The sequence below is a fragment of the Acanthopagrus latus genome, chromosome 10 (assembly GCF_904848185.1).
Source record: "Acanthopagrus latus isolate v.2019 chromosome 10, fAcaLat1.1, whole genome shotgun sequence".
In the NCBI taxonomy this organism is placed as follows: domain Eukaryota; kingdom Metazoa; phylum Chordata; class Actinopteri; order Spariformes; family Sparidae; genus Acanthopagrus; species Acanthopagrus latus.
In genome coordinates, this window is record NC_051048.1 from 642,504 (window position 1) to 664,341 (window position 21,838).

Genomic DNA, 21,838 nt, shown 5'->3' on the forward strand with positions numbered 1-21,838 from the left:
TTATCCGTCTGTCTCTCTATCTGTCTCTCTCTCTGTCTCTCCGTCTGTCTCTCCGTCTGTCTCTCCGTCTCTCTCTCTGTCCCTCCGTCTGTCTGTCCTCCGTCTGTCTCTCTCTGTCTCTCCGTCTGTCTCTCTGATTATCCGTCTGTCTCTCTATCTGTCTCTCTCTCTGTCTCTCCGTCTGTCTCTCCGTCTGTCTCTCCGTCTGTCTCTCCGTCTCTCTCTCTGTCCCTCCGTCTGTCTGTCTCTCCGTCTGTCTCTCTCTGTCTCTCTGTCTCTCCGTCTGTCTCTCCGTCTCTCTCTCTGTCTCTCCGTCTGTCTGTCCTCCGTCTGTCTCTCTCTGTCTCTCTCTCTCCGTCTGTCTCTCCGTCCGTCTCTCCGTCTGTCCTCCCTCCTGCTTGAACGTGTCCGTCTGTCTGCAGCTTTAAACAGCTTGATTACGAGCGTCACGCTGCCCTCAGCTCAGTCTTACAGGCGTTTCCTTCCTCAGTTTGTTGCTTCACTGTTATTGGAGTAAATCCAGCACATCTTTCTGATCTCACCTGAAGAATTTCCAGCTCTTCACCTGGTGACTTGAGAGCACCTGTGGGAGGTGGAACCTCCAGGTGAGCTCACAGTCGGAGGTGTTTTGGTGAATCCTCGTTCAGACTGGACTGATGACGAGGACGCGGGCTGAGAAAGGCTCGACCGATCTCTCCCAGGAGGCTCAGCTGGGGGCCAGACGAGCCCCAGAACATCTGTCTGTCACCTCCTACCCATAATGCACTGCTCAGAGCCAACAGGGTGGTGCGTTTGAGGGTCGGCTGAACAAAAGGAAATCGGAGGACTGCGTCATGTTTAGTGTTCTTCATCTGGAGTCCTGTGAACTTCAACCTGTACATGATTATAACAAAGCTACTTATATTTAAACACAACCACAGATATAAACATATAAATATATATATTCTAATGTTGGACTTTATAGATGCTATGATGTTTTTATTTATTACAGCATGAAGTGTGTGTGTGTGTGTGTGTGTGTGTGTGAGAGAGGTCGAGTCTTAAGGAACCCCCTCTGACCTCTGACAGACCAAACTAATCGATCAGAAGCTGAGTTCCATGATTGATGAGCCTCAGCTGAGTGAAATGTCGACACTCGGATGTCAAACACACATTTTTAGATTCATTGTGACTGAAACTTCTCCATGATGTCATCATCTCTGAAGTCCTTTCAGAATAAATGTCAAGAAATCCACTTAAATCACGAGAAGAAGTTCATTCAGAGCTCCCTTAAAGTGGAAATCACCAAAATGCAACCTAGACTGTTTTTGTGAATGTATAAACCTTCATGTAAAAGCAAAATTATGATGAAAAAGCCACTTTTAAGATTTACTGTATTTACTGTCTTCCAGCAACACACACGAGAGCTCACGTGACTTTTCCAGCTTTTGATTTTAGTCTTGTTTCTTATATGAGGCTCCTTTTTCAACTTCAAATCAAATGATCCACATTTATATGGAACTAAGCTTCAGGATTGTTCCACCTGAACTGTCCTCCAGGTTACGTCTCATTCTGAGGTCGACTCTTCTCCACTGGCAGGACGGCGGCGAGCGGAACAAGCTGCTGCTAACATGAGCTGTTCAGAAACACAAACCATGTTGTCAGTGCTGGTGTTGATGTGCAGAGACCCTGGTGATGCTACCAGCACAGTTTCATGTTGTGTCCAGACTTCTTACTGTTTTAAATATACAGATTTTCATGTTATTGTAAAAGTGCCCCATGCACTCCACTGAAAATGAGTTTGACCTGAAAACAAAAACACGGTCCATCTTAAAAGTTCCTCTTTGATCGTAATTCTGCTTTTACATGAAGGTTTGACTCAGATACACTCACAGAAACAGCTGAGGTTGCATTTCTGCGAGAGTTTGACTTTAAGAATCTTCATGTTGATCCAGTGACGGTTGTCTGTACGTCCATGAGCACAATGCTAACAGAAGCTAACTGCTAATTCACAATGGAGAAAACTTCTCTCAGTTATATTTTAATCAACAACATAAATTCTTAATAAATCAACAACATCACAAATGAGGAGCCCGAGGTGTTATTGATCGAATTTATACTGCTCACCAGGGCTGTGATGTCACTCTGATGTCACATCTGTGCTGATGATGTCACAGGTCAGACGGGGGTTTCCTCCACACTGTATTTTAATGTGCGACATCTTTGCTGAGTGTCATCGAGCTCCAACACGAGTCCTGGTTCCAAACTGCTTTTTGTTCAGCAGAGGCTGAACAAGTCTGTTGTCATGGCAACCACAGCGTCCACGTCAGGGCGCGAGCTTCATGACGAGCTGAGTTTTCATTTCTTCTTCTTCAGCTGTTGCAGTGAAGCTTTGCATGAGTTGGTATTTAATTGTTCTACACTTCAAAATCTTTCAAATGAAATCCATCATTCTACGAGTCAGATGAATAAATCAGCTGTTTGCTATTTGTCTCTGTGGTTTGTTTCCTCTCATCACGTGAAAAACAGAAAGATGTTTCTGCGCTCTGATTCCTGAACAACATTATTATTATAGTTGTAATAGTTGTTATATTTTCTTCAGCTCATCTTTTATCAGGGGTGAAAAAAAAACATGTTGGTTCTCTGAAAACTTTACAAAGAAAGAAAAGTCAAAGTGACGCTGTGAGTTTACAAAACTAACTGAGGAAAAACAAAATGTTGTGTTTGAGTCTTTCTGCATGAGGAGGCATCAGTCTGTTACTGAGAGAGCTGTATGGAAGACACGTAGTTATAAAAGAAATCATGAGATTAAAAGTTGTTTATTATAATTATTATAAGATAAAATTATTATGGAACCATTGGAAAATTATTTTTAAATCAAGGATCAGTTTTCATGTTTCCACACAGGTGAAGACGTCACTGAGTGTTTGTGTCGTCACACCTGGCCATAGCAACAGTAACTAAGGGGGCGGGGCGATATACATTTACTGACCTCTTATTAACACTGTCGTTTTATATTAAAATTAATATTGTTGATGAGTCCATGTACAGTTTTCCTTTGATCCATTAAGTGAAACCCAATCAGTGTGATTGATCAGATGATCAGCAGTGACAGACGGGTTGAAACAGAGATGATGGGCTCCTCAGCAAACAAGGCTGTAGAACTGGGTCGGTACCGTCTTTGACCTCACGTGGGACTGAGAACGTTCTGTGTCAGTAACAGAACCAGTGACTGCAGGTTGAGATCTGGACTGTTTCTGACGTGCCAGTCAAGAAGTGGAGCTCTGTGAACACGGCAGACTTTAAAAGAGTTTAGAAGAACAAGTCAGAACCGTCGTCCTCACACATCCTCTCCTCCTCGTGGTGCTGCCATCGTGACGTCAGGAGTTCAGACGTGTTGCGTCCCGACATCAGACTGTTTGTAGCAGGAGGTCAAAGGTTTTACAGTCCTGAGTCCTGAGGGGAACCGAAGCAAGAACACGGATCTGTGACGACACGCAGTCAGACTGGAGAGAAACCATACAGCTGTGAACTGTGTCAGAGAGCTACAGACTGATAGACGACAGGAACTTCCTGCTCTAAACATGGTTTTATTGGTTATAACAAACCTGTGAATCATTTTCAACATGTATTCAATCAAAAAACAATAAGTTTAGTGCTCAAGCTGACAAACTTGATTTATTTGTGAATGAGATGTTGCAGCATGTTCCTGTACAGTTGGTCCTGGAGCAGGTTCACCACTGAGCAGCACCACATCTTCTCTGATGACACTCAGTCATGGTGCTTCACCTCTGTGTTACCCATCATGCAACGGGCTCTAACACGCAGCCGGACCATCACAGCTGCTGGTTTCCAAACCTCCCAGATGTTTTATAACATCCCACAACTGTCCCAGTCTTTTCTTGCCCCAGAACCAACTTGTTAGAAACATGCTGCTGTGATCGTGTAACTTTACAAAAACACAATATGAATATAAATCAGAAACAATTTGCAGATTTCTGCATTATATTTACACGGCGTCTCAATCTGGAGCAAGAGTTTTACACCCTGGTCTCCCTGGTCACACACTGTGAGGTCAGGAGGCCACGCCCCCCATCCTGACGGTACAGGTCCACAGGTGAGGTTTAGGAAGAGAAAACAAACACAGGCTCCACCCCCAACAACTACCTGGCTGCACCTGATTGGACCGACGGACTGATTTCAGACCGATCCAACTCTGTAATGTTTTATTGATAGTTCAGCTGAAGATCAGACAGGAAACAGGATGAGGAGGGTGACACGCAGCAAAGGGCCCCAGGATGAGAGTTGAACCTGAGGACGAAGCCTCTGCACATGGACTCTACCAACCGAGCTAAACTGCTGTTAGTGATCACAGTTCATGTAAGAAATGAGGGTCAGAGGAAGAATCTGAAGGATCTTCATGTACGATGACGATGTGTGAACACCTGTCTCGCTGTGTTCAGTCAGTAGATGTGATCATTGATCTTGTGACCTTGTATCCTGTCAGAGTTGGTGGTGGAACAATCTGAGCTGTAGAATCGAGACGTTTCCAATATTGTCATCGACACAAAGAGATCATGTGAAACTGGACATCTAATGATCTCACCACAGAGAACTCATTTATTCAGTCAGTCAGTGTTCATCAGTGTCCAGGACAGGAAGGCTGTCAGCAGACAGTAAACACTCTGGAGTCCAACGAAAGACGAACCAGACGTCTGTTGTTCCAATAATAAATGTATTTACACTTTACTGTCAGAGTTCAAAGGATCTAAACCACCATGTGACATCACTCTGACATCACTGATCAACAGTCATCAATAGTGAGTGTGTAGACTGTGTGTGAGAGTCAGAGTGAAGAAGAAGCTGATGAAGCGTCCTCCTGTCTTCATCCGTCCTCCATCAGCTCCTTCACCTCCATTTAGTCTCTGATCCAAAGTCTCATCAGATCAATAATCAAAGATTGACCAACAGACCGATCAAACAGATTGATCAGCCATCAGAGGAGTCGGATCAGTGGAGCTGCTTCTGTTCCTGATGTTCCCTGCAGAGGAGACAGAGGACAGTTAGACTGAGACAAGCAGCCAATCAGAGACAAGCAGCCAACCAGAGACAAGCAGCCAACCAACCAGAGACAAGCAGCCAATCAGAGACAAGCAGCCAATCAGAGACAAGCAGCCAATCAGAGACAAGCAGCCAATCAGAGACAAGAAGCCAACCAGAGACAAGCAGCCAATCAGAGACAAGCAGCCAACCAGAGACAAGCAGCCAATCAGAGACAAGCAACCAACCAGAGACAAGCAGCCAATCAGAGACAAGCACACAGATCTCTGTTCTGTATCTTCATACTGACCTTTGACTTTGAGCTTCACTGTTTTCATTCTCAGTCTGTATCCGTCCTTGTTGATGACTAAACACCAGTATTTTCGTGTGTCTGTCTCTTTGGGGTGTTTCAGGGTCAGACTGAGGTCTCCAGTCTTCAGCAGGTCTTTCTTCATCTCTGTTCGGTCTTTGTAATCCTGGTGCTGTTTGTCAGGCTGGTCAGATCTGTTCTCATACAGGTGGACTGTCCTGTGTGAGCAGACCCACTTCACTGCAGCGTCCTCAGGCAGGTCAGGTGTAGTTCTGAAGGGCAGCTGGACAGACTCCGCCCCCTCCTCCACCTCCACCTGACAGACTGAGAGGAAACAAAGCACAACATCAGCTGTTCAGACAGCAGCAGCAGTTTTGAATAACTTTATTGACTGATTCCAAAGTAGCAGAGAAAGCTGAAGGACAGAACCAGGTGAGACCAGCAGGTAACAGGGGACAGAACCACAGGAAGTAAAAGCAGGTTTTCCAGGTGTTGGACATGATCAGAGTCCTGATGGTGTTGTGATGTTTTGTCCCTGTGGTCTTCACAGTAATGTCTCATCTCAGTCTTCAACTGCTGCTTGTTGCTTCTCTTTGTCACTTTCACATTTCTGGACGTCAAATTTAACATTTTCTTTGATCAACTTCTTCAACAGGAAGTGAAGATTTGTTGACTCAGCTGAGAACTGATCATCAATCAATAACTGATACAAACTATTAAAGCTGCATTTCTTTGTTCTCAGTGATGAAAAGATTTGTTGTTTCTTTCAGCTCGTTCCTTCAACTTTCTTCTGGATCAAATAAAAACATCACATTCAGATCAATACTGTCGACTCTGATTGGAAATCAATCAGCTGATTGATGTCAGTCAATCAGCTGATTGATGTCAGTCTGACCTCTGACCTGTATCTACAGTACTGACCTGTATCTACAGTACTGACCTGTATCTGCAGTACTGACCTTTGACCCACAGCACCACTTGTTTCTCCATCAGGACGCGTCCCTCCCTGTTGTAGACGGTGCAGGTGTAGATGTTACTGTCCCAGTCTGTGGGGTATTTCAGGGTCAGACTGAGGTCTCTCGGCAGGTTTCTCTTCATCTCTGTTCGACCTCTGTATTCACTGTCCTGTTCTTCAGGCTGGTCAGAACCGTTCTGATACACATGGACCTTCCAGTCACCTCCATCCCTCCACTCAACTTTAGCGTCTTTGGGCAGGTGAACTCTGGTTTTGCAGGGCAGCTGGACAGACTCCGCCCCTGAATCCACCTCCACCTGGTAAACTGAGAGACAACAAACCACAACATCAGCTGAACAGACAGCAGCAGGAACTGTGATGGTAACATGACCTCACTGTCTCATCCTTCTCTTATAGTCCCAGACCTCACTGTTGACAGTCTGTCTCAACAGTCAGGGAGCTACCAGAGTAAAGATGCTGCCCAGGTGCATGATGGGTAGTGTAGTAGCAGTGACATACCTGACATGAAATACAGTCTAAAATATACTAAAAGAGCTCCAACAAGAAGTCCAAGAACCAGGAGAACCAGGAGAGCTTTGGCCCAGGATGGGAATCGTTCTGTGGGAACCAGAAACATAAAGAACATGACCTCTGACCTCTGACCTCTGATCTGTATCTACAGGAGGTTTTAGGGTTAGTTGCTGACCTTTGACCTGCAGATGTACGTCCGTCACTCTCAGTTCTCTGTGTCTCCCCCTATTGAACCACCTGACGGTGCAGGTGTAGGAGCCGCTGTCAGAGAGGTGGAGTTTTGTCAGATGGAGGCTGAGGTCTCCAGTTTCCAGAGCGTCAGTCTTCATGGATGTTCGGCTGCTGTAAAGCTGGTTTTGGTCTATAAGTTCGTCACCTTCCTGCTGACGCTGGTGGACGGTTGAAGGATTGCGATCGCAGCGGCTCCACACCACTGAGGGGTAGCTGAGTCCATCAGTGAGAAAGACACAGGGCAGCAGGACAAACGGGTCTCCCTCATACACCTCCACAGCTGAGGCATGCTGGGAAACTGTGAGGTGACACAGACAGAGAGGGTCAATGACAGCAGCCTTATTTCATGTCATGAGTGAATGTGGTCCTCTGCAGTGTGTGCAGCCTGTAAACTGTGCTGCTAAAGCTCAACTCAGACTCTGTGTGAATGAAGGCCAACATTTCCATCCACATGTGACGCTGCTGTCAGCAAAGCATCATTATTACGTCTGTGAACAGAAGCCATCAGAATGTGAGCGAGCTGCAGGGATCTAATCCTGAAGAACAGAAGTGAGGACAGTGTGACTGTACAGTCTTCTACATTCATCAGGGTTTAAAGACACAGTGAACATCTGCTGCCTTTAATCTGTTCTTCATGTGTTTCTGTGAAGAAAACATGGTCCTGCAGCTGAAACACACTGATGAAGTGAAGATGACACAGATCCACATTAAAGACGTGACGTTGGACCGAGGTGACGATCAGATCAGAGGGAGGAAGGTTATCTTACCGTGCACGAGGATCACAAACACCACAAACATCTTCATCTTCCTGTCACAACTACAACAAGCACAAAGTCTCTTTACTGAGCTTCACTTCAGAAACACATGGAGGACATCAGTTCACAGCCAGTCGTCACTCTGCTGCTGCTGACCGTCCACTGACTCCAGGACTGAACTGGACTGTCCAACATTCCAGCAGCTGCTTCCTGTGAACTCACCTGAGGACTTCCCTGAGGTCACAAGCTGCTGTCAGTCCACCCCGCTGACTCTCTGAGCCCACCTGAGCTGCACTCTGTACCTCAGCAGGAGGAGCCACAGCACAGCCAGCGACCCACCTGTGCAGGTCTCACCTGAGCTCCACCTCAGGTGAGACCTGCACTCAGCACCTGCAGCTGTTCACCTGCACTGACACCTGACCATCTGTCACTACACTTCTTTAAACCTTTCTCAGTCTGGTTGTGATCTTCTGGCTGCAGAGATCGTTGTTGTGCTGTTTGTTTGGTTTCTCTTGTTGCTGATAACAAGTCATATTAGAGTCTGATCACATTAGATTAGATGTTTGCTTCAGAGTCTGACAGCATTTGATTTGTTCTCTGATTATTTCCGTCTTCACTTCTGTCCAGTTGGTCTTTTCTTGGTTCTGGTTCCTGCAGCAGTGAGAGAAACACTGAGCTGATGTTTCTGTCTGACTGCTGATCAAACTGATTCATGTAAAATGTTTCTGCTTCGTCCCTGATGCAGCTTCCTGTCACACAGTGTCCCGCCCACAACACCATCTGATTGGCCACACGTCACAGCTGACAGCCTATAAACAGAATAATCTGAACCTGCAGAGTGACGAGTAACTAAAGTAATCAGACACATGTAGAGACCAAACAGACCAGAACCAACCAGAACAACACAGAGGAGAGAAGGTTCTGTTCTGGTCCTCTGGAGGTGACAGTGAACATCAGTCAGCACATGAGTGAACAACTGATCTACACACAGACACACACACACACACTGATCTACACACACACACACACACACACACACACACACACACACACACACACACACAGACACACACTGATCCACACACACAAACACACACTGATCTACACACACACACCTGTCACCAGCAGCTTGACGATGCTGATAGTTTCAGTCTTGTTACGTCTTGAAGCAGCTGTTTGAACTCGACACTCATAAGTTCCGCTGTCTTCTCTCTTCACGTCCTTCAGGATCATTGAAACGTCTCCAGTCTTCAGCTCACCGTCCACCAGCTGCACTCGACCTGTAAATGATGAGTCTTGCTGGTCGTGTCCATCTCTCCAAGACAGGATGTCAGTTGGTGGTTCTGGTTCAGATCTGATCCACTCTGCAGCTCTGATGGTGACGTCACCAGCCCGACACTCCAGAGTTACATCCTGTCCCACTTGTTCCACTTTCACCTCAGGCTCTATAAAGCAACAGATGTAGAGAGGATCAGCTGTTAGATCAGTGAAGGACAGCAGAGGACAGACAGGAACCCTGATATCACCTGGAGACGTCCACTCATCACTCAGAACATCTGTTGACACTGTGAAACATCAAGCTGCTTCAACTTCCTCACATCCACTCAGCCAATCACAGCGCAGCTTTCATATCCAGACACCAGACAGTGGTACAAGTTAGTGACAGTAATAATATACGTGCTGGCCCTTTAACACACCTGTTGGTCAGGTGTAAACACTGTGAGCAGGCAGAACTCCTGTAATACGACTGATGACTGATGACTTCTTTACTCTGCTGCAGCAGTTTGACTCCGTCAGATAAACACAAACAGTCGGATCATTGATGGAGAAACTTTCAATCTTAAATCTTTAACTCACCTGATGAATTATACACGTCACATTTCTATACAGTCAGAGTGACTCTTTATTGATCATCACTGATTGATCTGATTGGATCACAGTCACTCTGTGAAACAGCCTCACTGTCACATTCACGTCCTGATGTTGGACTGTTTCTCTCTGACTGTTTCTGACTGTTTGAGTCTTCATGGACAGCTGCAGAGACTCATCATCTCCAGATTCAGGGACTGATCTGCTCTACTGCTTTTAACTTTACGTTTGTAGTTTTATCATAATAGAGCAAAAATACAGAAGAAACTAACACAGAAGGTCACCAAGAGAAATAATAATCAGTGACTCCTTTTGTCTTCACTAAATGAGAAAGTAGCTGCATGTGTAACAACACTATTACCTGCGTATCTGTCTGTGGTAAATCCATATTCATGTGTAATAACCATTTGATCCAATATCTATGAAATGAATCAATACAGAGTCTGAGAGAGAAGGTCCGGTTCTCCATCTGCCTCTACAGTCGTTATCCTCTCTTCTCTTGTTGGTGGTTCTTTGTTAGTTATTCCTGAGTGTTACATTCAGCTGCTATGTTACCTGAGAATATTGTGCCAAAAGTTTAATCGATTTCAAAACCCAGCATTGATTTTACTTCTTCTAGCCAATAGGATCAATCAGTCAGCTGATAAATTCCCACATTGTCTCCAACAGTGTCCAGATTCCAGTCGACCATTCTATGACAACTTTATTCTCCTAATAATAAAAAAACCCAAATAATATTCTTCCGTACATTCTCTCCAAAGATCAGAGCTGGAGGATTTTTTTAAACATATATTTCATGTAAACGTTGACGTTTGCTTCCTCCTCCTGTTTAGTCTTCACATGTACAGAGTGACTGCTGATTGTTGACTTGAGTTCAGTCTAGATACTAGTTTATTTTGGCCGTTGCTCTTACATGCATCACTACAAAGATTCATGAGACTCATTTCAGTTACCTGATTAATTTGAATATTTCTACTGAAGTGATGTTTAAGCTGTAACTTCCTGTTCCTGTTTGTCTAAACGGTGGTTGTCATGAAGACTTTGGAAACTTTTCAATCCCTTATTATTTGAAATTAATCTGTAGGATGTGATGAATTTCCTGATCCAGTGTTCAAACCTTCCATCAGCTGTGCTGGTTTAAACCTCTTTTATATGCTACCATCATCTTAGCAGCCATATGTTTCCCTCCAGTTTTACATTTCCACATTCTTTAGACCAGATATTGAGAGGAACACTGTTCACAGCTTGATTTATCTGAATGCAGGATCTCAGTGGTTTTCTCTCTCAGAATGGACTGAGGTTTGGAGTTGAGGTATATTCAGCTGGTTTATTTAATTCCAGCTCTTGTAACCATCATGACACCAACAGACTAAATATCCTGACTGTGCAGCTTTATAATAATCTGGTCATGGCAGAGTCATTCCTCGCTTCTCTTCAGGTAAATGAAGTGTTTCCAGCTGTATCCTCGGCCTCGTCTCCTGCAGATGAACCTGGAGATCATTAGTTTCCACTCACTGAGCTGTTTACTGGTCTCTGAACAGGTCGGGTTGGAAAGAGGAGCAACAATCAATGTGTAACATGTTAATCTGTATAATCTCTGTTAGATTATGCATATTAAGTATTAAGGCTGCCCATCTATCACAGTCTGTTGTATTTCTGTTGTGATGGGACAGTAAGTTAGATCCTTTGGTGTGATAACAAAGATGATATCAGCAGTTTTCAGACTTTTCATGTGTGGCAGATAATTACAGGAGGCGGTTTGTGTTTTCTGTCTGTTTAACTTTTATCTGATATGACCAAAGTGTTTGAGGAGAGACATCAGTGTATTTCAACATCTTCTCTAGTTACTGGAGCAAGCGGCTCTATGAGTAAAGCAAAGAGGGCGGGGCTTAGGGGGGATCCTTGTCCTGCAGTCACAGCTTTGCCATATATTTTGATCCGACTGTTTGCTGAGTGATATTTTGTTTTAAGTCGTCCTATAACTGCGTCACTGAAGCTAAAACGCTGCAACACCAAGTCCAGAAACTCGCAGCTCACCGAGTGGAGAGACTCGTCTGTGTCGAGGCCGATCACCACAGAGTTTTCACTGTTTCTGCTCCTGTTGTCAACTAGGAACAAAGCTCGCCTCACATTATCCTGAGTCTGCCTGTTTTAATAAATCCTGTTTGATCGATGTCAGTCAGTTCAGGGATTATGTTTTCTGGTCTTTTTGCCATAACTGAGATGAATAATCTGTAATCCATGTTTAAACTGTGAGTTGCAGTCTGTCCTCTTTCCCTCCTTTGGAATCTCAGATATTATCTCCTGTTTCCAGGATGCTGGAGCTTCACCTGCTTTCAGTTCCAACACTTCAGAAGCAAAAGTGTCAAGAGGTCCCTGAATGTCTCGTACCGTCTGCTGGGTACCGTCTCCTTCCTGGACTTCACTTGTTTTTAGTCGTGATATGGAATTATTAATCTACTGATGGTAAATCTGGAGAATCCAAGGAACTTTTAATGACTGTGGGTTCTGCTGCCTGAGGTTGAGATTATAGTTTCTTCTACTGTTTTTCTAAAGCTTGTTGTTTATCTTCTGGATTCTGACTCATCTTGTTGGTGTCAGAGTGCCTGATTTTAAAAATGGACATTTCAGATTGTTGTTCACAGAGTTTCCATGTCAACGTTTTCATAATAACACTGTTTTATATATTTCAGTTTGAGCTCCACTTGGTTGTAACATATATTTTTAACTCCTGCTTTGTGTTGTTGATCTCTTGTTGTGTTTGCAGGTTGTTTAGCTCAACATGCTCTGGTTCCAAAGTTTAGTTAGTTTGTTAGGTCATCACTTGTTTCTGTCTTTCTTTCTGGAGTGTTACAGTTTAAGTTGCAGCTTCACCTTTGCACCATGTCACAGAACACTTGGTGAAACTTCCTCATTGCTATTAAATTCCATGTAATCCTTAATTTCCTTGTCAATACGTTCTTCACACTGTGGATGATCAGGAGGTTTGTATTACAGCTCCAGACTGTGCTGCTGAGTGGAGCCTCAGATACACTCCTGCATGATCAGACACATCTCTAGTCCTCATGTCACAGTCTGAGTCTGTGTCTCTGAGTTAAACATATGAACACATAGTCAACCCTGGAATAATCAGCATCAGAGTGGGAGAAGAGGGTCAGAGGCAGGAGGATACCAGGTTCATCACTGGGGAGGGACAGCTCCATCTTTATAAAGTTTCCAGTAACCTCCTGCATGTTTTCCCCTTCAGTCCTCTCTGGAATCCCGTTTATATCTGGAGGTTTTTCCCCGTGATCGTGTCTGTCAGTTGCTTGTATGTAGTCTTGGATGTTCAGCGCCTCACATATCATCTCTTCAGCAGCGGCGCTCCAATCTTCCATGTTCACCACCTGTTGTTCTGCTTCCTCCACTCGACCCAAAGTGTCTCTCAGGTCACTGATTTAATTCAGCTGACAGTTACAGTTACAGTTAGTACAGTTACTGAAATCAGCCAGTTCTTTTCTCATTACTCTGGAGAAGATGTCTTGGAGGTTATTGAGCTCCGGACAGACACACACTGATCTACACGCAGACACACACACTGATCTACACACGCACACACACACACACACACACACACACACACACACACACACACACACACACACACACACACACACTGATCTACACACACTCACCTGGGTCTGTCACCTGCAGCTCGACGATGCTGATTGGCTCAGTCTTGATGACGGCTCTCTTGTTACGTCTTGAAGCAGCTGTTTGAACTCGACACTCATAAGTTCCGCTGTCTTCTCTCTTCACGTCCTTCAGGATCATTGAAACGTCTCCAGTCTTCAGCTCACCGTCCACCAGCTGCACTCGATCTACAATGGGGGATGTTATATGTCCATCTGTCCAAAACAGGATGTTCTTTGGTGGTTCTGGTTTAGATCTGGTCCACTCTGCAGCTCTGATGGTGACGTCACCAGCCCGACACGGCAGAGTTACATCATGTCCAAGTTTCACTTGTACCACTCGTATCACCTCAGGCTCTATAAAGCAACAGATGTAGAGAGGATCAGCTGTTAGATCAGTGAAGGACAGCAGAGGACAGACAGGAACCCTGATATCACCTGGAGACGTCCACTCATCACTCAGAACATCTGTTGACACTGTGAAACATCAAGCTGCTTCAACTTCCTCACATCCACTCAGCCAATCACAGCGCAGCTTTCATATCCAGACACCAGACAGTGGTACAAGTTAGTGACAGTAATAATATACGTGCTGGCCCTTTAACACACCTGTTGGTCAGGTGTAAACACTGTGAGCAGGTAGAACTCCTGTAATACGACTGATGACTGATGACTTCTTTACTCTGCTGCAGCAGTTTGACTCCGTCAGATAAACACAAACAGTCGGATCATTGATGGAGAAACTTTCAATCTTAAATCTTTAACTCACCTGATGAATTATACACGTCACATTTCTATACAGTCAGAGTGACTCTTTATTGATCATCACTGATTGATCTGATTGGATCACAGTCACTGTGTGAAGCAACACAGACTGAAACAGGTGTGTGAGCTGGTCTGAGGTCAGCTGGAGGTGATCGGATCACATCAGCTGATCAATCACATCAGCTGATCGATCACGTCAGCTGATCAGATCACGTCAGCTGATCAGATCACGTCAGCTGATCGATCACGTCAGCTGATCGGATCACGTCAGCTGATCAGATCATGTCAGCTGATCGATCACATCAGCTGATCAGATCACATCAGCTGTGATCAGCCTTGTGGTCAAGTTCATCCACGCTGCAGTCCAGTTTGTAGATCCACTGTATCTGGGATTTATTGATTCATTTTTAGCACAAACAAGGATACTGAGACTGATTATAGAAGCAGTTCGACTCATGTGCAGTATGAGCAGACGGTCGTCACGGTGACCGGCTCTGTAGCAGTGCTACAAGTGCTGCAACGACTGCAAAATGCCGGACTACACCTGAAAAGGAGTAAGTGCCAGTTCATGAGACTGAAGTGAAACTCTGGGGACACTAAGTGGACAGGACAGGGTTGCATCCACTGCCAGTGAAAGCAGTGCAGAATGATCCCCCACCACATCAGTGACTGAGCCTAAAGCTTATTAGGGGCTGTTGAACTTTTATACTAAGTTTCTGCCTCATGTGTCGACTGTGCTGGCAGTGCACCTGTGCATAAGCTGCTCTGAAAAGATGAACCATGGACGTGGGGGCAAGAGCAAGAAAAAGCCTTCACAGAGTCAGAAGAACTGTGACAATCAAGCAGTGAGTATGTCATACTTTACAGGGCAGGTAAAGACCATGGTGCTCTCAGTCAACTTCCTCTGCCAGAGAACCCAAGGATACAGAACCAGAGGAGCAGGTGCTGATGCTGGACCAAGAACAGAGCCCTGTGACGACATCAGAACAGCTGCAGCAGTGGACATCTGAGGATCCTGAGAGTCCAAGAGTATGTTCTCAGAGGATGGCCTGTCTGGACAGTAACTGTATTCCTTATAAACAGAGACAACATGAGCTGAGTGTGCAGGATGGCTGTGTGCTGTGGGGAGCTCTCATCACGAGGGACAAGCTCCTTGGCCTTGACCAAACATGGACATGGACATGAGAAAGGTGAAGGCATGCAGCACATGTCAGGAACACAGAGAGGCACCTCCCTGGGCACCACTCCACCCATGGGAGGGGCCTGACAACCCATGGAGAAGTCAACACACAGACCATGAGGGTCCTTTCATGGGGAAACTGTTCTTAGTAATTGTGGATGTTTATTCAAAATGGTTAGAGGTCTACACAGTCACTTCATCCACGTCAGCAACCACAATAAACTGTCTTAGAAACTGTTTCAGCACACATGGCTTCCCAGAGATGAACACACAGTGTTTGTGAGTGAACAAACCAGAGAGTTCATGACAAGTAATGAACACATGTGACATCAGCACCATATCAACCATCTTTTAGCTGAACGAGCCGTGCAAACTTTCATTTAGCTCATGAAAAGGTGTAGCAGTGATACTGCAGAGACAAAGTTAAACATGGCACTGTTTAGCTATCATATCACTCCACAGGCAACAAGGGGACTGTCACCCTCTGAGATGCTGACGGGAAGAAAACTGAGATGTAAACTTGATCTCATACACCCAGATCTTAAAAAGAAGGTGGAAGCAAAACCAACAAGTCAAAAAGCATTTCATGACAAACATGCTAGAGAACGCAACTCCGTGGCAGGAGAGCCCGTCTACACAAAGAACTATGGATATGGACCAAAATGGATACTAGGACTGATCCATGAGACTACAGGACCTGTTTCCTACACGGTGCTGCTAGGAGATGGAAAGCTGGTCAGATGACATGTGGATCAGCTGTTCAGCAGACTTGGAGCCTTCAGTTCTGAGTCCAGATCCGGTGCCAGAGGAGGAGTGTGAGACCAATGTCAAACACAACAGGACAAGATACAGGTTCTATACAAGAAGAGGACAGAAACTTGCCTCCAGCAGAGCAAGAGAGCACCTGTTGGTTCTCCAACAACAAGGAACTGGTTCTGTTCTCAGAGAAACAGGAAACCACCAGCATACATGAAGGACTCTGTTAAGTGAGTGGATATGATAAACACACAGATATTTAAAAAAAGAAAGAACAACTTTTTATGTTTGAATGTATGAGTGTTAACAGGATTTCTGTTTGTTAGCATATATAGAACCAAAAGGAGGAAGAGATTGAGTGTAGTTGAAATTATATACATGTTTATATTGAAAATTGTACAACTGTTGGTTTGGGTTTGTTTGGACCAGATTGTTGCAGTTATGGTTGTGAATGTAAACTAGTTATAGTTTCAATTTAAGAGGGGAGGGATGTTGTGAAGTGACTTCTGAGGAGTCGCCACACTCCAGACCCAGCAGGGGGCGCTGGGTAATGATAATGACCCTGAGTGTTTTGACCTATGTGCAATGATGAAGCTGCCTTCCTCCTGAACTAGTCGCATGTTACCTGTGCTTGTAATAAAAGTGGTTACAGAGAAGAAAGCCGGCTCCTTTATTGTGAAATAATGAAGATATTACACCGTTCACAGTGTTTTTCAGCAGAGAAATATAATTCGCCAAACCGACGCCGTTTCACTTCTCCCTCTTCACTGCTCTCCTCTCTGTCTCTTTTCTTGACCGATGACGACAACTCAGTCTTTTGCCAAGAGTCAAAATCACTGTATTTTCCAAAAACATTCAAGTTAATGTGAAACTCATCCATGCTAGTGGCCTAGGAGTACGTTTTTATGATATGACGTAGACGGCAGATCAGCAGACGTCACTTAGCGACTGAATATGCTGAGTGATAAGTGACCCGACTACATGTGGAGCAAAGATTGAGTGATACGAAATATTGAGAAGGTTCATTCAAGTGAATGGAGCGTTCTGCAGCATTAAGAAGAGCCGTGTAATAATGATAAATAATAAATAAGACAATCACATCACACATTTCTTCCAAATAAACACATTTCAGTTATAATATTGTGATCAGTTTACTAAAAAGTTATTTTGTGCATTATTACTTTTTCTGTTGTTTATGGGGGCACTGCTGTTCATAAGACAGGCTGTTCAGCTGTTTGTAGGTGGACTGTTCAGTAATTGTAAACAGAATGCATTTTTATTACTCAAAGTAAAAGAATCAGGTGCTGTTGTTGTTGATCCATCAGTTATCATGCTGTCCTCTCTCTGTGTTTGGCCTCCTGAGGTCCAGCTGGGCTCCATGTGGGCCACACTGAGTTTGACACCTCTGCTTCAAGCTGCAGGTCTGCAGAGGAGCCGCTGCACTGACTTTAGACTAAATATCACACTGAAACTCTAAACTAAATATATATATACACTGATCAGGCAGAACATTATGGCCACCTGCCTAACATTGTGTTGGTCCCCCTGTTGGTGCCAAACCAGCTCTGACCCGTCGAGGCATGGACTCCACGAGACCCCTGAAGGTGTGCTGTGGTATCTGGTACCAAGATGTCAGCAGCAGAACCTTTAAGTCCTGTAAGTTGTGAGGTGGGCCTCCATGGATCAGACCAGCACATCCCACAGATGGTCGACTGGACTGAGATCTGGGGAATCTGGCGGCCAAGTCAACACCTCAAACTCTTGTTGTGCTCCTCAAACCATCCTGAGCCATTTTTGCTTTGTTTCACTGCTCTTTCACAATGTTAGCTTGTGACAGAAGGTCCCAGGTACATCACATGACAATGTACTTGGCCACGACAAAAACTGTCTTCAGGGCCTGGTGCTCTTTGTGGGGGCTTGAGCTAAACAAAGAGGTGAGCTGTCTTCTTTGTGGTGGAAGTTGCTGTGAAGCTAACTGCTTTTAGAGAGTCCTCCTCCTCTTCTTTGTTGGTTTTACCGGCAGAATAAAAACCATACTGCCATCCACTGTATCAAAGTGTTTAACATCCTGCTATTCACTGACAGGTGCTGTCTTGAGTGAGAGAACATGATCAACAGGTGGCAGCAAATGTTGATACAGTGGCAGAGTGCCACACATAAATTAATGTGTGGGAAACACTGATATAAGAAGAAGAGCTAGAGCAGAAATAGAATCATATAAACATAATATGTATAAATATAAACAATGTAATTATAAACAGGGTGTGGCAGGTGAACCTCACCTGTGAAACACGTGTCTGTAAAACAGTAACGAAAGTCTCACAACCTCAGAAAATCACTTGTTCTACTGTCAAAACTTGCCTCCTCATCAGGTTTCTGACTGTTTCTGTGTGTTTCCTCTCTCTGATCGAGGGTCTGAGGACTGAGGATGTTGTTCACTCTACAGATCTTTAAGCCCACTGAGCCAGTGTGATTGAGATTTTGAGCTTTGTACATAAAACAGGTTTGATTTTTTTCTAGAAGAGCCACCTGATCACATTTTATCCCCATCAAGTCAGCTCAGCACTGAACTGGAAGTTGGTTGGTCTGCAGAAATCTGAGTGCACATGTTCTGTGGCACCCAGCTGGACAGCAGCACCACAAATCAAGTCTTTAATATGTGGAAAACAATTCAACTTTTTATTATATAGTTTATAGTGTTTCTATTGTCATAATAATCGGCTATAATGGAATTTCTGTCACCAGCACCAGTAGGTGAAACTGTCCCACATTTATCAGACACTTTCAGTGATTCACACACTGATGGTGGTGGCCAACATGCAGTAGGTCTGAACGATATGGACAAGATCTAACATCTCCATATTCATGCCAGATATCTTGATATCCATATGATACAATAAGACTGTGGGTTCGGTGAAAACCAAGCATTTTACAGAAAAATAAAGAGATTATTTTAAGCCATATACAAATGGTTGATAGAGAAATCATCACCAAATTATCACAAACTCACCACAGAGACAACTATATTAGAAGTAACAACAGTAAAGGGAGAAGATCAAACGAACTATGTGCATCTTTACAAGATGAACGATGACATCTAATCTGGAGAGAAGAGTGAAAGTGAAGATCGAGACTCAGCAGCTTCAGGTTATCTGTAAAGTACCAGTGGAATGTAGAAAGAAGTCAGAGAATTAACGGATCAACAGAGTGAACAGCAGCTATCCGGGCTCAGATCCACAGAGCGAGCGGCCGCGGTGTCGCTCCTGCTGCCCCAGCGAGCTCCGACACACCGGCCTGCCGCCTGCACAGCCGCTGGGGAGGAGAGAGACCCGGTGCTGCTGCAGAGGAGCCATGGACTGTGATCACTCTGAGCAGGAGAATTATAATATAATATATTTCTCATCTTTCCCCTGATCATCTGAAGAAGTCGCTAGATCTGTCACTAGTTGCTTTTTAGATATAAAGTCGCTCAGAGGGTCTGAAAAGTCTCTAAATGTAGCGAGAAAGTTGCCAAGTTGGCAACACTGTGTGTGTGTGTGTGTGTGTGTGTCTGAGTGTGTGTGTGTGTGACTGTGTGTGTGTCTCACTCCCGCCCTCGTGTTTGTCATTGGCTGGCTTCAGCTGTCGATCAACAACAAACATGAAATGAGGTTTGTAGTTGGCTGGCCTTAGCGGTGCATTCAAGGACAATCGTAAAAATGATGTTTGTTGTGACTGCCCGAGCTGCACATGCAGGATGAGGGAGGGAGAATCTGTATCGTTTATATCGTTTCTTTTTCTGTATTAATATCTTGAATGTTCATATCTAGATGTAGATACGATGACGATATATATCGTTCAGCTCCACCATGCAAGGTGCCGACATCAGGAGCAGTTTGGGGTTCAGTATCTTGCCTAAGGACACTTCGATATGCCAGCCAGAGGAATGGAACCAGCAACCTTCTAATAACAAGATGCTGGCTCTGCCCCTGAGCCACAGCTGCTCCGCCTTCTTCCTCAGCAGCAGAGGAACCGTTACAGACCAGAGATCAGCCAGCCGCCCACTCCCCACACAGCAACATGACATCACCGACTGGACAGGTTAATGAGCAACACCAAAACCGGGTGAGATGAATCCAGACACATTTAAGACAGCCGGTTCGGTCCAGGTTCAGGGGAGAGAAGCCCAGAGCGGCTCTGAGCTGCTCACTGCTCATGAGAGGAACCGCCCTGAGACCGGAAGTGTGTCACATTTCTCTCTAACGATCATTCAGCTCACACATCATAAACCAGCTCCAAGTACTGACGTCAACACTCAGTAAACACCTGGAACCTCAGACGTCATATCACACACACGCACAGAGACACACACACACAGACACGCCTCTTACCTGCACTCACAGCCACGATCCATGAACAGGTGAGGAGGAGCGTCAGTGACCCAGGTGTGAACCAGGACATGACTGAGGAGGAGCTGGACTCTCTGCTGCTGGACTCTCTGCTGCTGGTCTCTGCTGGTCTCTCTTCTGTTATCAGCTTCCTGCTTGCCTCTTTATAAATGCAGCACGTGGTCACGTGGTTTCCCAGAAATCAGCCCCGTTAGAGAAATGCTGCGTTCAGGTTGTGTCGGACATTCAGCCACTAACAGATGTCTCAGTTGTCGTTGTGTCTGTGAGTTTGTACATGAAGACGACGACTGAACCAACATGAATCATGTGATCGCAGCAGCTGCAGGATGAAGCTGCTCCTCCCTCACAGACTCTGTTGGAACTAAACTATTTATAATCTTTATCTTCAGGTTTCTTCCATGTTTTAAAGTCCGTGTAAAGCAGAAATAAACTTGTGTTATGAGTTTGTCACACCACAGAAACATGTGTCACTGACCACTGAGCCAAAATTGAAAGATTAAAAAAATCACTAAGTATATAAAATCAGGTTTCAAACTGATGGAAAAACAAGCTCCTCCTGTACTTTGTTCTTAATTTAAATCCAACATTTTTAAAATACGTGGGCTGTTACAACTGATGTTCTCAGCTACGATCCTGTGTTGTTTCAACAACAGAAATCTGTTTGGAATGATCTTAATGTTTAATGCAACATGTGCCACATGTAATGCACTCATGTTGTCGCTGCCCACGACTTGTTTAAAATGGTTCCACACCTCCAACTTTCCTCCAAACTTGCTCAAAGTTAATTCTCCTGTTTTCATTATTTTCTTTACATTTTCAAGCTCCATGTTGCACTTAAGCTCCACAATCAGTGATGCTGGTAACCTGTTACTCTAATCTGACCACTTTTTTCAGTAACAAGTAATCTAACACGTTAATATTTCCAAACCAGTCATCAGATTAAAGTTACTTATTCAAGTCACTGTGTGTTATTATCATTTTTGTAATTTTCCTCAGTAAAAATGTATATTTTCTTTTCTTCTTGCGTCTCAGGGAGTGATGTCACATGTGAACAAGTCACGTTTTCAGCACGAGGACACTGAGGTGTAACCACAGACATAATATACGTAGACGCCTCATGGCGTGCTGGAACGTAATCCCGCGTTGCTGCCATCTTGGTTGGGTCTCCTCACTGTAGACTAGCACCAGAGTCAATCAGAATCAACGGAGAACGAGTAACTATTGCCGTATTTTGTGCAGTTTATGGTTGCAATAACCTGCACAGTGTTGTCACCAGATCGTGGGGGATTATCTTTCACAAGTAAGATTTTTATTTTATTTTAAATAATCTTTGTGACAGCGCCCTGTATCATAACTAAATCTCTGCTGTTTGTAACCGTGTGAAAATCCAGTAAAAATTTGGGAAGTT

At 44.5% G+C, this 21,838-nt stretch overlaps 1 protein-coding gene across 1 annotated transcript; it reads right to left on the reverse strand.

Annotated features, from left to right (window-relative positions):
• Nucleotides 1-3,638: 3,638 nt before the first annotated feature.
• LOC119026702 lies at nt 3,639-20,569 on the reverse strand. Its single transcript, XM_037111194.1, has 8 exons — nt 20,413-20,569; nt 13,345-13,698; nt 8,917-9,246; nt 6,991-7,344; nt 6,804-6,902; nt 6,289-6,609; nt 5,330-5,653; nt 3,639-5,020 (listed from the first exon to the last, which is right to left on the reverse strand). Exons 1-8 carry the CDS (start codon nt 20,480-20,482, stop codon nt 4,956-4,958), a joined length of 1,917 nt encoding a protein of 638 aa, XP_036967089.1. The 5' UTR covers nt 20,483-20,569; the 3' UTR covers nt 3,639-4,955.
• Between the last annotated feature and the right edge of the window lie 1,269 nt (nt 20,570-21,838).

Coding starts and splice junctions, on each gene's coding strand:
- LOC119026702 (XM_037111194.1), bottom strand. CDS start 20,482: ATGTCCTGGTTCACACCTGGGTCACTGACGCTCCTCCTCACCTGTTCA. Junction 13,699..20,412: donor GATCGTGGCTGTGAGTGCAG/GTAAGAGGCGTG, acceptor GTTGCTTTATAG/AGCCTGAGGTGATACGAGTG. Junction 5,654..6,288: donor AGTGGTGCTGTGGGTCAAAG/GTCAGTACTGCA, acceptor GTTTCCTCTCAG/TCTGTCAGGTGGAGGTGGAG.